The sequence below is a fragment of the Phyllobates terribilis genome, unplaced genomic scaffold, assembly GCF_046119375.1.
Source record: "Phyllobates terribilis strain yellow unplaced genomic scaffold, ASM4611937v1 Scaffold_3__8_contigs__length_932513732, whole genome shotgun sequence".
Classification (NCBI taxonomy): domain Eukaryota; kingdom Metazoa; phylum Chordata; class Amphibia; order Anura; family Dendrobatidae; genus Phyllobates; species Phyllobates terribilis.
This window is the reverse complement of record NW_027362763.1, coordinates 885,886,354-885,900,063: the sequence shown is the minus strand read 5'-3', so window position 1 is coordinate 885,900,063 and position 13,710 is coordinate 885,886,354. Positions and strand designations below refer to the sequence as shown.

The window sequence follows — 13,710 nt, the reverse complement described above, 5'->3', positions numbered from 1 at the left end:
GCCCTAATCCTCATGAATGTCACTTGACAAATGGTAACGTTTTAAATATCAGATCTAGTACAGTCCCGAATAGGGTCACAGTGACATGGTGGGGTGGGTTTTGCATTATTTTGATCAAAATTATGTTAACTAAGTACCCTATATTATTTTTCATGCACTATTGCTGTTTGTTTATTTATTGCAGGGTATTTGTGTATTATGTTTCCATCTTTATTTTTTTTTTCTGTTTAGTGGCCATATATGAACAGGCACACCAATATATATCTCAGTTCATTTCTTTATGTTTTTTTTCAGAATGTCAGATAGGGCCCAGCGCACAGTAGAAGCAGACATAGGGTCTGATCAGTCACTAGAGCCGTATGAATTGGGTGTCCCCGAAGTGAGAGGAGACTGAGGCAAGGGATGGCGAGATCCAGAGTAGAGACTGAGGCAAAGTGATAGTTGGAGTGAGTGATTTACCGGAGACAGGATCCGGGGCAGGAGGCCTAGCAGGACATTCCCGAGTTCACAAGCCGAAGAGGCAACTGGACAAAATGGAGCAGGGAATGGGAGATGAAGAGAGAGTGCCCTGGGCGGTAGCTACAAGGAGTCGACAAACAGAGAAGCAAAAGCCATAGTGGCATAAGTAGCTCCCCTAAGGGAAAAAGGGTTGAAGTACAGGACTCTCACTGACTGGACTGTAGTGCCATTATTGGGGACAAGAGAAGCTTCTGAAGAGCTGTGCTGGGTGGTGGTGGTGAAGGCAGAATCGAGTGAGTTTGGAAAGGAAAGAGAATGTGTATGAGGATATTGCTTGTGTTTAGAGAAACGTCCATAAAATTTCGTACCCGCTATCCACTGTACATACCCCTCCCCTATGTTGATGTTCAGTAGAAGGTAGTTTATTTTTGATTGGTTGGCCAGGACTGGATGTTGTAAAGTTGAGTGAGGGAGACCACCAAAGTCACCAGCATCATGCGGCATGCAAGAGCGTAGCACCACCGTAGACAAAACCCACACACCCAGTCAGGACCCCCCATTTCATGTAGTGTGCCTGGGTGTGAAAGAGTACCTCGCCCATGGCTATTGCCCCGTGTCACGTTACATATAGCAGACTTCCCACTGCTTGCGTTCTATAAATGTAACATGAGCAGTGATGAATTTTCCACTTTGGGAAGACCTGCAGTGTCATATATATCTGTGTTCAGAACAACTTCATTTCTAGGCAGCTCCAGTCATCACATAAGGGGGGAGTTAAATTGTTTGCCCAAAAATATAGCAGGGTAATTTTAAAAATTGATAATTTTGTGCGGCGGCCTATATGCTGGTATAAATATCCAAATGGTCCTCGGCAGAAAAAAGGTTCCTCACCCGTAGTCTACATGAAGGGGACAGAACACACCCACACACACATAATATATATATTGTAATGCAGCGGCTTGCGGCACTACTGTAATGGTCCAGGGGGTGTGTTCTGGCTGACCATGTACCTCTTCCTCAGGTGACTGATCACATGACTGTGACATCACAGGTCCTGTGCGCACAGAAGGATATATAAATCCTGGTGGTTTTTGAAACAGGGTGTGAAAGGCGTGAGGCCTGTTCCCTGTGTGTGGGACACCGTTAGCCTGGAGAGGCTAGAGAGAGGCCAGAGAGAGTGAGGCCTGGAGAGGCCTGGTGAAGCCTGGTGAGTCCTGGAAGGCAGAGGCTGGATGTTATGTGTGTAAACTTACCAGAAGCCTTGGAAGGTACGAGGCCTGGAGACCACGAACCTTAAAGCCACAGCGGTGGCAGAACCGAGCTGAGAGAAGCAGCTAAAACCGGGCAAAGGTAAAAACGCTGCTTGATGTGGACATTGATATTGTTACCTTGCTGAAGGCTGTATCTGGAGCCAAGTGGACATATCTGTAACTAGAAAGGCTCTTGGACATTATATGTGTAATATGTCGGCGAGCCACTGAGATGGACTCGGTTATGATAAGTAATAAACTGCTGGACTGTGATATACCGGAAACACATTGCATATGTGCATTAATTGACCCGGTGAAGCGAGTTCCCCTCAGCATGATGAATAGCGCTACCTTACAATATATATTATATAGATATAGATATATGGACAGAAAGTAATAAGGTTATGAAGGGGGAGATTTATCAAACATGGTGTTAAGTGAAACTAGATTCCACTTTTCATGTCTCACAGACTCTTTGGAAAATGAAAGGTGGAATCTAATTGGTTGCTAAGGGCAACTGATCTAGTTTCACAGATCTAGTTTTTAAAGATAGATCTCCCAAAATCTGTTTTCTTTTCAGATAACACATAATAGCATATAATTTAAATACAGATCAAAGAAAATGGATTTTAACAGAGTATTGGAAATCTCAAAATGCTGAAACCGTTAGAGCAAATTGGGTTGAAACATTTGGTACTCAAGCCCCAAAGAGACAAACCATTTACCGCATTTGTGACAAATTCAATGTCGCTGGCTCAATCCTTAATGCGCCAAAAACTGGTCGACCCAAAACAGTCTGTACAGAAGATAATAAACAACTTGTTGCTGAAACATTTGTTCAGATTCCAAAAAAGTCCATTAGAAGAGCCTCTTTGGAATTGGGAATTTCACAAGCTTCTATCATGCGAATCCTGAAATCTATTGAGTGGAAAGCTTATCGTCCACATCAAATTCTTGGCTTATTGGAGGATGATCCAGACAGGCGGCTGCAATTTAGCGAGATTATGCTTTATGAAATTGAAGAAAATCCAGTAATTTTAGAGAACATTATGTGGAGTGATGAAGCTTCTTTCAAATTATCCGGCCATATTAACAGACATAATTGTATTTACTGGTATAATGCATTTAACATTAGAGCAACAACTAAATGAGCCTGGTGTTTGGCGTGGTATTTCAAGTTTGGGTGTTTTAGGACCAATATTTTTTGATGGAACAATCACAGGAGATAAGCATCTCAAAATTGTAATGAATCAAGTTGTTCCCCAGTCACAGCAACAGCCTAATTCAAATGACCTTTATTTCCAACAAGATGGGGCCCCTCCACATTATTCAAGAGTAGTCCGTGAGTATCTTGATGAAATATTTCCTAATAAATGGATAGGACGAAGAGGCCCACTTGATTGGCCACCAGACTTGACCGCAATGGATTTTTTTCTTCTGGGGAGTACTCAAGGGCAAAGTTTATAGTCGAAAACCAAAAAGTGTCAGTGATTTGAAAAATTACATAAGAGATGCATTTCAAGAAATTAATACCCAAAGAGACTTGTGCAAAAAAGTTTGTCGAAGCGTAAGAGGCAGACTTCAAAGCTGTGCAAATTGTAATGGAAAACAGTTTGAGCACCTGCGTTGATAAAATTTAAAGGGCTTTTGTATTATTGTTCAGAATAAAATTTAATTGTCAATGTTATGCTTGTGTTAGTAAATATAATTTTATATATAAATCAAAATAAATATTATTTTCTGGCCACCTACTTTTGGACCACCCTGTAATATATACACACAAAAGTGTTGGCACCCTTGATATTGTTCCAGAAAATGAAGTATTTCTCCCAGATATTATTATTGCAATCACACGTTTATTTCCTTTGTGTGTACTGGAACAACACAAAAATAGCAAATTGGACATCATTTCACACGAAACCCGGACAAAGTTGTTTACCCACAATTTTGGAAAGGTGCCAACAACTTTGTTTCAAGCATGTAATGCCACAGGTGAATTTGAACGTGCAAGGAACAAGTGTGGGCAATATGACCATCACATCTGAAACCAAAAGGGAAATAAAAAAGAGAAGTTGACTCAATCTTTGCATTATGTGTGCCACACTAAGCATGGAGAACAGAACTGTCTGAGGACTTGAGAGCCAATATTGTTGAAAAATATCAAACAATCTCAAGGTTACAAGTCCATCTCCAAAGATCTTGATGTTCCTTTGTCCACAGTGCGCAACATAATCAAGAAGTTTACAACCCATGGCACAGTAGGTAATCTCCCTAGACCGCAGTGAAGAGTTGATGACAGGTTGCAACACAGGATAATCTGTATAGTGGATAATCAGCCCCAATCAAGTTCTAAAGAAATTCAAGCTGTCCTGCAGGCTCAGAGTACATCTGTGTCAGCGCAAACTATCCATCGACATTTCAAGGAAACGCTATGCAAGGAGACCCAGGAGGATCCCATCGCTGACACAGACATAAAAAAGCTAGACTGCAGTTTGCCAAAATGTATGTGAGTAAGCCAAAATCCTTCTGTTAAAACGTCTTGTGAACAGAGGAGACCAAGAAAGAGCTTTTTGGTAAAGCTCATCATTCTACTTTTTACCGAAAATGGAATGAGGCCTACAAAGTAAAGAACACAGTGCTTACAGTCAAATATGGTGGATGTTCAAAGATGTTTTGGGGTTGTTTTGCTGCCTCTGGCACTGGGTGCAAGGCATCATGATAACTGAAGATTACCAAAGAATTTTAGGTTGCAATGTAGTGCCCAGTGTCAGAAAGCTGGGTTTGTGTAATGCACACGCCCGGGCTGAGCGGCGTGTGCGTGTGATTCCACTGGACCGTGCCGGAGAGTGAATGCCTGGAGGGGCGTAACTAGGCACTCACCCGATCCGACCAGGGTCGCACGACGGCATACGACGCCAGTGCACCAAGGAGGAACCGAGCAGAGGGACCAGGTGCTACTCCAGGATAGACCCCGGACACGGCTGTTGACCCACACAGGGGAATACAGGAACAGACTGGTTAGGCTGGCACACAGACTGGTGGGAATAGGCAGGCACGACTGGTATGCAGGCAGGTGGGTATGCAGGCAGGGGAGTACAGGCAAGCACGGCTAGAGTGCAGACAGGAAGGCACTAGCAGGTAGGAACACAGGCGGGATAGGACCCAGTACACACTGGGACTCAGGAACAGAACCACAGATGTGGCGGACAAACACAGCAGAGTGAGGCCGCCCAGAGAGGTGAGCGAGAGCAGGGCAGGACGAGACCGCCTGGAGCGGTGAGCAAGAGCAGAGCAGGACGAGACCGCCTGGAGCGGTGAGCAAGAGCAGAGCAGGACGAGACCGCCTGGAGCGGTGAGCAAGAGCAGAGCAGGACGAGACCACCTGGAGCAGTGAGCAAGAGCAGAGCAGGACGAGACCGCCTGGAGCAGTGAGCAAGAGCAGAGCAGGACGAGACAGGGCTCTGTTCACACGGAACAGACAGGAAGGGAAAGGCAGAGCCAGATACCCACAGGGTACTTGCAGTGAAGTAGCGAGTGGACCACAAACTCACAAACGGGAGTACAGAGACAACAAGCAGGAGTTAGGTACGAGTTCAGACTCTGCAGAAAAAGGAAAGGAACGGACATAGAGGCAAAACAGGTAAAGGATAGGAGAGAGTTCAGACTGGAACTGAGCGTACAGAAGAGACCGACACTGCAGCGGGATACAGGAGCGGGTCTGGGAATACGGCCCCCAGAGAGGCGGGACGAACAGGCAAGGAGCGTGTTCAGACAAGATACAGGACCGGGTCTAGGTAATCGGCCCCTAGAAGGCGGGAGGAACAGGCTAGGAGCGTGTTCAGACAGGCCTGGAAATACAGCCTCCAGGATAGGCAGACAAGAGAACACAGAACGGGACCTGGCACCTTCAGAGTGCAAGCACACACTGAATGAAACACAATGCTCAGGCAGGGATTGATTGGAGCAGCTGGGTTATATACCAGGTGACAGACAGCAATAGGCTGAGGACGCACAAGGGGTGTGACCCACAGCAGGTACAAAAAGCAGGAAGTGATCGGGCGCCGCCCTTAAGCAGAAGAAACAGACACAAACAGACAGCATGGAGGGAAGCCAGAGAGACATTCTGGACTGGAGATCAAGTGCACGCTCTTGCACAGTGGGAGATGGACCACCATGCAAGGGCGCCGCCAGGTATGTTACAGTACCCCCCCCCTTACGCCCCCTCTTCTTCAGGCCTGCCAGAATCTTCCGCAGGGAATTCGAGGGCCAATCCTTCACTTCAAGGAGATCACTCCCACTGTCCACAGGAAAAACTGGTCTCATCTGGTTAGCTAGGATGCTACCTCCTATCCAGCCATCCTCAGCAACAGACGAAACGGGTGGAGTACCAGGAACAGCACACAAGGAAGTCTCTCTCCACATATTTTCAGGTGGCACCCCAGAGGGTACAGGAGACAACTGGAAGTCCTCCACCGGGTTGGAGGGGAGCAGAGACTTGGGGGTAAACTCTGCTTCGAGGTACATCTTGTCAAGCTCACAGGAAGAAATAGACGGGTTATCAGGTACCGGATGAGGAAAAATCACTGTCTCTTTGTTATCTGGTGGTACCCCGGAGGATTCAGGAAACAACTGGAGGTCCTCCGCCGGGTCAGAAGAGTGCAGAGGCTCGGAGAAAACATCTGCTTCAGAGTACACTAGGTCGGACTCACTGGACGAAGCAGGCGAGGTATCGGGTACAGAGTATAGGAGAGTCTCTGTCCTTTCGCTACCAGGTAGCACCCCGAAGGGTTCTGGAGACAACCGGAGGTCCTCCGCCTGGTCGGAGGGGTGTAGAGACTCGGGGGTAACTACCACTTTGGGGTACCCATTGTCAGGCTCACAGGACGGAGCGGACAAAGTATCGAGTACCAGGTGTAGAGAAGTCTCTCTCCATTTGTCATCGAGTGGTATCCCGGAGGATTCAGGAGGCAACTGGAGGTCCTCCGCCAGGTAGTAGAGGTGCACAGACTCTGAGGTAATCACAGCTTCGGAGCATCCTTGAACATGCACACCGGTTAAAGTGGGTGAAGCATCTGATGCCGGGTGCAGGAAGTTCTCCTGTGTGGAGTCTGGATGGGCAGTTGTCTCTTCGGGCAGGAGAACTGGTGCACTACCCACGCACATTACCCGTTGGGGCTTCTCCGGGATGCAGGGAGATGAAGCTTCAGTAGGGACTTCAAGGTTGGGGTCAGGAGGTCTCAGGGAGGACAGACCCTGGCGTGACGGCTTGCCTCTACGTCTAGCACGTCTGGACTGCCTCTTGAGGTTGGGAGAAGTATTCCGGAGAGCGTAGTCACCATGTGAGGATTCTGGGTGAGCAGTAGTCTCATTGGGCTTGAGGACTATTGCGCTACCCACACACATTACCCACCGGGGCTGCTCCAGGATATTGGGAAGTGAAGCTTCAGCAGGAGCCTCCAGGTTAGGATCATCGAAGACCATTAGAAAGGCCATTATGTCCAGGACGATAGGATCCTGTGTTTCCCATAGGGGGTTGATCCATTCCAAGGCATCACCCGCTAGGTTAGACATAATGAATGCCACCTTAACCCGATCGGTGGGAAAACATAGAGGGTAGAACTTGAAGTGTAGCATGCATTGCTCCACAAATGCACGACTTTGTCTTGGATCCCCATAGTAACGTGGCGGATCTGCAGGAACGAGAGCAGATAGATCCATCTGGACGGGTGCGTAATTAGCCAGGAACTCAGCTAGAGAAAAAAAAATTGTATTTATTTATTTTTAATGCATGTATTCGCTGGAAAACGTCTCAGAGAGCGAAGGCCATGGGGCTCAACGGGAACCATGGCCTGAGCATGCTGTAATGCACACGCCCGGGCTGAGCGGCGTGTGCGTGTGATTCCACTGGACCGTGCCGGAGAGTGAATGCCTGGAGGGGCGTAACTAGGTATTCACCCGATCCGACCAGGGTCGCACGACGGCATACGACGCCAGTGCACCAAGGAGGAACCGAGCAGAGGGACCAGGTGCTACTCCAGGACAGACCCTGGACACGGCTGTTGACCCACACAGGGGAATACAGGAACAGACTGGTTAGGCTGGCACACAGACTGGTGGGAATAGGCAGGCACGACTGGTATGCAGGCAGGTGGGTATGCAGGCAGGGGGGTACAGGCAAGCACGGCTAGAGTGCAGACAGGAAGGCACTAGCAGGTAGGAACACAGGCGGGATAGGACCCAGTACACACTGGGACTCAGGAACAGAACCACAGATGTGGCGGACAAACACAGCAGAGTGAGGCCGCCTGGAGCGGTGAGCAAGGGCAGAGCAGGACGAGGCCGCCTGGAGCGGTGAGCAAGGGCAGAGCAGGACGAGGCCGCCTGGAGCGGTGAGCAAGGGAAGAGCAGGACGAGGCCGCCTGGAGCGGTGAGCAAGGGCAGAGCAGGACGAGGCCGCCTGGAGCGGTGAGCAAGGGAAGAGCAGGACGAGGCCGCCTGGAGCGGTGAGCAAGGGCAGAGCAGGACGAGGCCGCCTGGAGCGGTGAGCAAGGGCAGAGCAGGACGAGGCCGCCTGGAGCGGTGAGCAAGGGCAGAGCAGGACGAGGCCGCCTGGAGCGGTGAGCAAGGGCAGAGCAGGACGAGGCCGCCTGGAGCGGTGAGCAAGGGCAGAGCAGGACGAGGCCGCCTGGAGCGGTGAGCAAGGGCAGAGCAGGACGAGACCGCCTGGAGCAGTGAGCAAGAGCAGAGCAGGACGAGACAGGGCTCTGTTCACACGGAACAGACAGGAAGGGAAAGGCAGAGCCAGATACCCACAGGGTACTTGCAGTGAAGTAGCGAGTGGACCACAAACTCACAAACGGGAGTACAGAGACAACAAGCAGGAGTTAGGTACGAGTTCAGACTCTGCAGAAAAAGGAAAGGAACGGACATAGAGGCAAAACAGGTAAAGGATAGGAGAGAGTTCAGACTGGAACTGAGCGTACGGAAGAGACCGACACTGCAGCGGGATACAGGAGCGGGTCTGGGAATACGGCCCCCAGAGAGGCGGGACGAACAGGCAAGGAGCGTGTTCAGACAAGATACAGGAGCGGGTCTAGGTAATCGGCCCCTAGAAGGCGGGAGGAACAGGCTAGGAGCGTGTTCAGACAGGACAGACAAGATACAGGAGCGGGTCTAGGTAATCGGCCCCTAGAAGGCGGGAGGAACAGGCTAGGAGCGTGTTCAGACAGGCCTGGAAATACAGCCTCCAGGATAGGCAGACAAGAGAACACAGAACGGGACCTGGCACCTTCAGAGTGCAAGCACACACTGAATGAAACACAATGCTCAGGCAGGGATTGATTGGAGCAGCTGGGTTATATACCAGGTGACAGACAGCAATAGGCTGAGGACGCACAAGGGGTGTGACCCACAGCAGGTACAAAAAGCAGGAAGTGATCGGGCGCCGCCCTTAAGCAGCAGAAACAGACACAAACAGACAGCATGGAGGGAAGCCAGAGAGACATTCTGGACTGGAGATCAAGTGCGCGCTCTTGCACAGTGGGAGATGGACCACCATGCAAGGGCGCCGCCAGGTATGTTACAGTTTGCATTCTAGGTCATGGGTCTTCAAATAGGACAATCACCCCAAACATTCTTCAAGAAGAACCCAGAAATAGATAGAAACAAAGCGCTGGAGAGTTCTGAAGTGGCCAGCAAGGAGTCCACATCTAAATTCCATTGAACACCTGTGAAGAGATCTTACAATTGCTGTTGGGAGAAAGCACTTTACATATGAAACCAGGAGCAGTTTGCAAAAGAAGAGTGGTCCAAAATTCCAGTTGAGAGGTGTAAGAAGCTTCTTGATCATTATAGGAAGAAATTGATTACAGTTATTTATTCCAAAAGGGTCAGCAACCAAATGTTAAAGTTAAGGGTGCCAACAATTTTGTCCGGACCATTTTGCGACAAAATTATGTCCAATTTGCCTCCCCCCCCCCCTCTTCTTTTTTCTTTTGTTCCAATACACACATAGGAACATGTGGTATATGCAGAGTTATAATACTAGTTATTTAAGAAATTATGCAGTATGTGGGGCTATTAATAATATGGAGTCCTCTTCCTGACAACTTGCTGCAGTCTGTCACTCTTCCCAGGCCCTCCATGTGTAATTTGGAGAGTATGGGAGTGGGTGTTTGTCAATCTACCTGATCTCCATGTGCAGTGCATGGTCTGTCACTCTCCACCTGCCCTCCATGTGTTGTGCAGGAGTCTTTTGTCCTTTATCTGCCCTCAATGTGCAATTTGGGGTCTTTCACTTTACGGGCCATACCAGGCAGCAAACTTCTGTGGATATGAAAGTTTCTCTTTGCCCTATAAGCGCCAAATAAAGAACTTTGTATTTTTTTTTTAAATTATAATTATTAAACTGTGGGATTACAGAAATAGGGTGCTAGCTATATTTCAGAGGGTGCCTGAGTGAGGAAACCCCTTTATTTTTGGGGGCTACTACTAAGGGGACCATCATAATAGTGTGGGGGCTACTAAAGGGAGCCATCATATAGTATAGGGGCTGCTAAGTGGGCCCCCACACGTAACAGGAGTTACCCAGTGGAAGTTACTAAGGGGGCCAGTGTTGGGGCTAATAAGGGCAACCATCATACAGCTTGAAGGCTGCTAAGGGGGCCCTCCTACAGAATGGTGGCTATTAAGTGGGCCAATATACTGTGTGGACTACTGTGTATGCCATCATAAAAGGTTAGCGACTACTGAGGGGGCTGTCATACAGTGAGGGAGCCATCATACAGTATGGTAGCTATCAAACAGTGTGGGGGCTACTAAGGGGCCATAATAAAGTGTGGAGGCTACTGTAGAGGAATCATAGTTTTCAGGGCATTATGCAGTCTATAGTGGAGCTGTAGGGACATCATACTGTGTATAAGGGAGTTGTGACATTGTGTAGAGGGGCACTGTACAGGGGAAGTCTCAGGGGACATCATTAATGTTAAATGGGCACTTAGGATGTGACTTTCAAAGTGGCACACAGGGGACATTATTACTTTCTATTGGGCAAAATGTGGGCACTGTTTTCTAGGACATTAATATATTCTAGAGGTTAGTTTTACCATCTAGAGGGCAGTAAGGAGGCATTTTACTTTATAAGGGGCACAGTGGTGGTATTATTATGCGGGGCAGTAAGAGGAGCTTCGGTTTTGTGCCACACAGCAGGTGCAGTAATAGGGTAACATTCGACAGCAGCAGCTCAGTATTGGGGTATCAGCAGAATGAGGAGTTTGTGCAGGTTGGGAATAGATGGGGACGGGGCTGGAAATGTGAGAAGTCAAATGTGTCTTTGTTGTAATCTCTGCAGACGAGTCATGGCTGAAGAAATCGTCATGTCGGTCTGGGCCAGATGGGAAAAGTGAACAACTCCATCACAAAGAACGTCACCTGTAAATCACTATATATAAAAACTGTACTGTAATCTCTTATATGTTCTGCAGCACTGGTATCTTCCACTATATGGTCATCATATGGCAGTAATATCAGTGCTGGTCTGTGTATATTGATTTACTTGCAGTAGCAACCGAGTCATTGGCTATATACTGTACCTATTATTAGGGTGCGCCACCATAGTTGTAATCACAGTTACCTGGCTAGGGGCCCATTGCGATGTTTTGCCCCCTCCTGAGTTGAACCCCTAGCTACTTCTCTGTGAGTCCTACCAGATTCCAGGGACTGACTTACATGTATTGTCTCATGCTCTGACCATCTCCTCCTATGTGGAGCCTTGCAGCTCCCCTCTCTGACTCAAGACCTGGACAGATAATCAGGTGCCTTCAGGGATCATAGCACATCTAAGGGCCCCGTCACACTAAGCGATGCAGCAGCGATCCCGACAACGATACGACCTGTCAGGGATCGTTGCTGCATCGCTAATACATCGCTGGTGAGCTGTCAAACAGGCAGGCTCACCAGCGATCAGGGGAGCAGCGATATCGTGGAAAGAATCGTTCCACGATGTCCTGCTCCCGTTACCAGCCTGCTGCAAGCAGGAGCAGGCTGGTAACTATGGTAAACATCGGGTTACTAAGTGCGCGTGTGCCCCTAGTAACCCGCTGTTTACCATGGATACCACTCTGCTACGGTGCGCGGGAGCCTCCGTGCACCGTAGCAGAGTGGTATCCATGGTAAACAGCGGGTTACTAAGTGCGCGCGTGCCCCTAGTAACCCGATGTTTACCATAGTTACCAGCCAGATCGTTGGTCCCGCTGGTCACACACAGCGATGTGTGCTGGCCAGCGGGAGGCCAACGACCAAAAAATGGTCCAGGACACTTTGCAACGATCAGCGACCTCACAGCAGGGGCCTGATCGTTGCAAAGTGTCACACACAGCGACATCGCTGGTGAGGTCGCTGGTGAGTCACCAAAACCGTGACTCAGCAGCGATATCGCTAGCGATATCGCTATGTGAGACGGGGGCTTAAGATTTGAAGATGTTTTTTGCAACAATTTTCATTAAAAACCACAAGACTGCAAGGTGTATAACATATTTTTGGAGTTTTTGTTAAAAAAAAAAAAATTTTGCTTCACCAAATCTCTTTTGGAAGGTGTTGGCCTACCCCTCATCCCACTCATAAATTCATATAACAACACCAAATCTATACTCTGTTGATAAGGCCTAAGGCCTCATGCACATGCCCATGTTAGGCATCCATAATATGGCACTCAATTTTATACGCTTTCATTCCTCAAAAATCCATTAAAAAAAAAAAAAGACGCCACATGCCATTTCAGGCTCAGTGAGTATTTGGTGAGTTTTTTTACCCCAGTATTTGTAAGCCAAAACTAGGAGTGAAACAGTTTGCAAATACTGGAGGTAAAAAACAAAAACAAAAAAACAACCCACGCACAACTCACCAAATACTCAACATGTGAACGTGGGCCAAGATGGTATTTTAACTAGTGTGTAATTTTACACCACAGACCAAATTTGTCGCCATGTGCACATGTTGAATATTCGGGGAGTTTTTACCTCAGTATTTGTAAGCCAAAACCAGGAGTGGGTGAAAACTGCAGAATTGGTGCACATTTTTCTATTACACTTTTCCACTTCTGGTTTAGGCTTACACAGAGGTAAAAAAAAAACCTCACCAAATACTCAATGTGCGCACGTGCCCAACATGCAAAATTTAAAGCACATTTGATGTAGATTTTATCCTGTATATTGAGGTCACCATGCAGTTGCATTTCTACTTGGTAGATTGCCACACATCAGAGACAACATAAGGCAGTAAAGAGTGCAACATGCATGGAGCCTTAAAGGGCTCGTAGATTATGTAGATTTCTGTGTGCAGAACTCCTAAATGATATTCTGTAAATAAGAGCAGATCTATGCAGGCCTGCTACTTCATAATACATGCAGTCCCTTTCCCCACTCACCACATTTGGGATACGTCATAATCAATAAATCATCTTCTCTGGCTTCAAAAGTCTCCATAGCCTGAAAAGTGGCCTCACTGCATAGTAGGCTGGGATATAGAATCCCCTTATAGGAAACTTGCAGTTCTTCAGGAGTCTTGTTCTTGGCCTCCTCAACTATCTTCTTCATTTCTGCTAGGAATTTCTCCCGTTTGGATTTGTTGTCCTCCTTGGATTCCGACATCTTTCTGCCTTGTAAAAGGAATGTAAAGTAGCAGTTTTCTCCAACACTCCCTTTTTGTATCTGAGGCACTAGCAGGGGAGTGTTTAAACTCTTTACACAAACACCCACTGAGCTGATTGCATAATAGTAGATGGAGAGTGCACTCTGCTGCCAACCCATGCAAAGCTCCAGCCTGAGGATTTCACTTGTTTTACAAGTGACAAATAAAGATAAATAACATTTTAAGGGGTTGTCACTATGTAACTGCAGAATCGTGCGGTGTGTGCACGGTATTATGATTACCGCATGTGACCACATGTATGCAATTTGCAGTCATGGGCCAACTAGATTCTCTTCCATTTCTCTCAATAGAAGTG

General features: G+C 47.8%; 1 protein-coding gene across 1 annotated transcript in view; it reads right to left on the bottom strand.

Annotated features, from left to right (window-relative positions):
• LOC141257756 (sulfotransferase 6B1-like) overlaps positions 1–13,434 on the bottom strand; it is a 36,486-nt gene extending 23,052 nt beyond the window's left edge. The window contains exon 1 of the mRNA XM_073672686.1: positions 13,132–13,434. Coding sequence (XP_073528787.1) covers positions 13,132–13,354 — 223 coding nt within the window. The 5' untranslated portion in view covers positions 13,355–13,434. The remainder of the gene's footprint in view (positions 1–13,131) is intronic.
• Between the last annotated feature and the right edge of the window lie 276 nt (positions 13,435–13,710).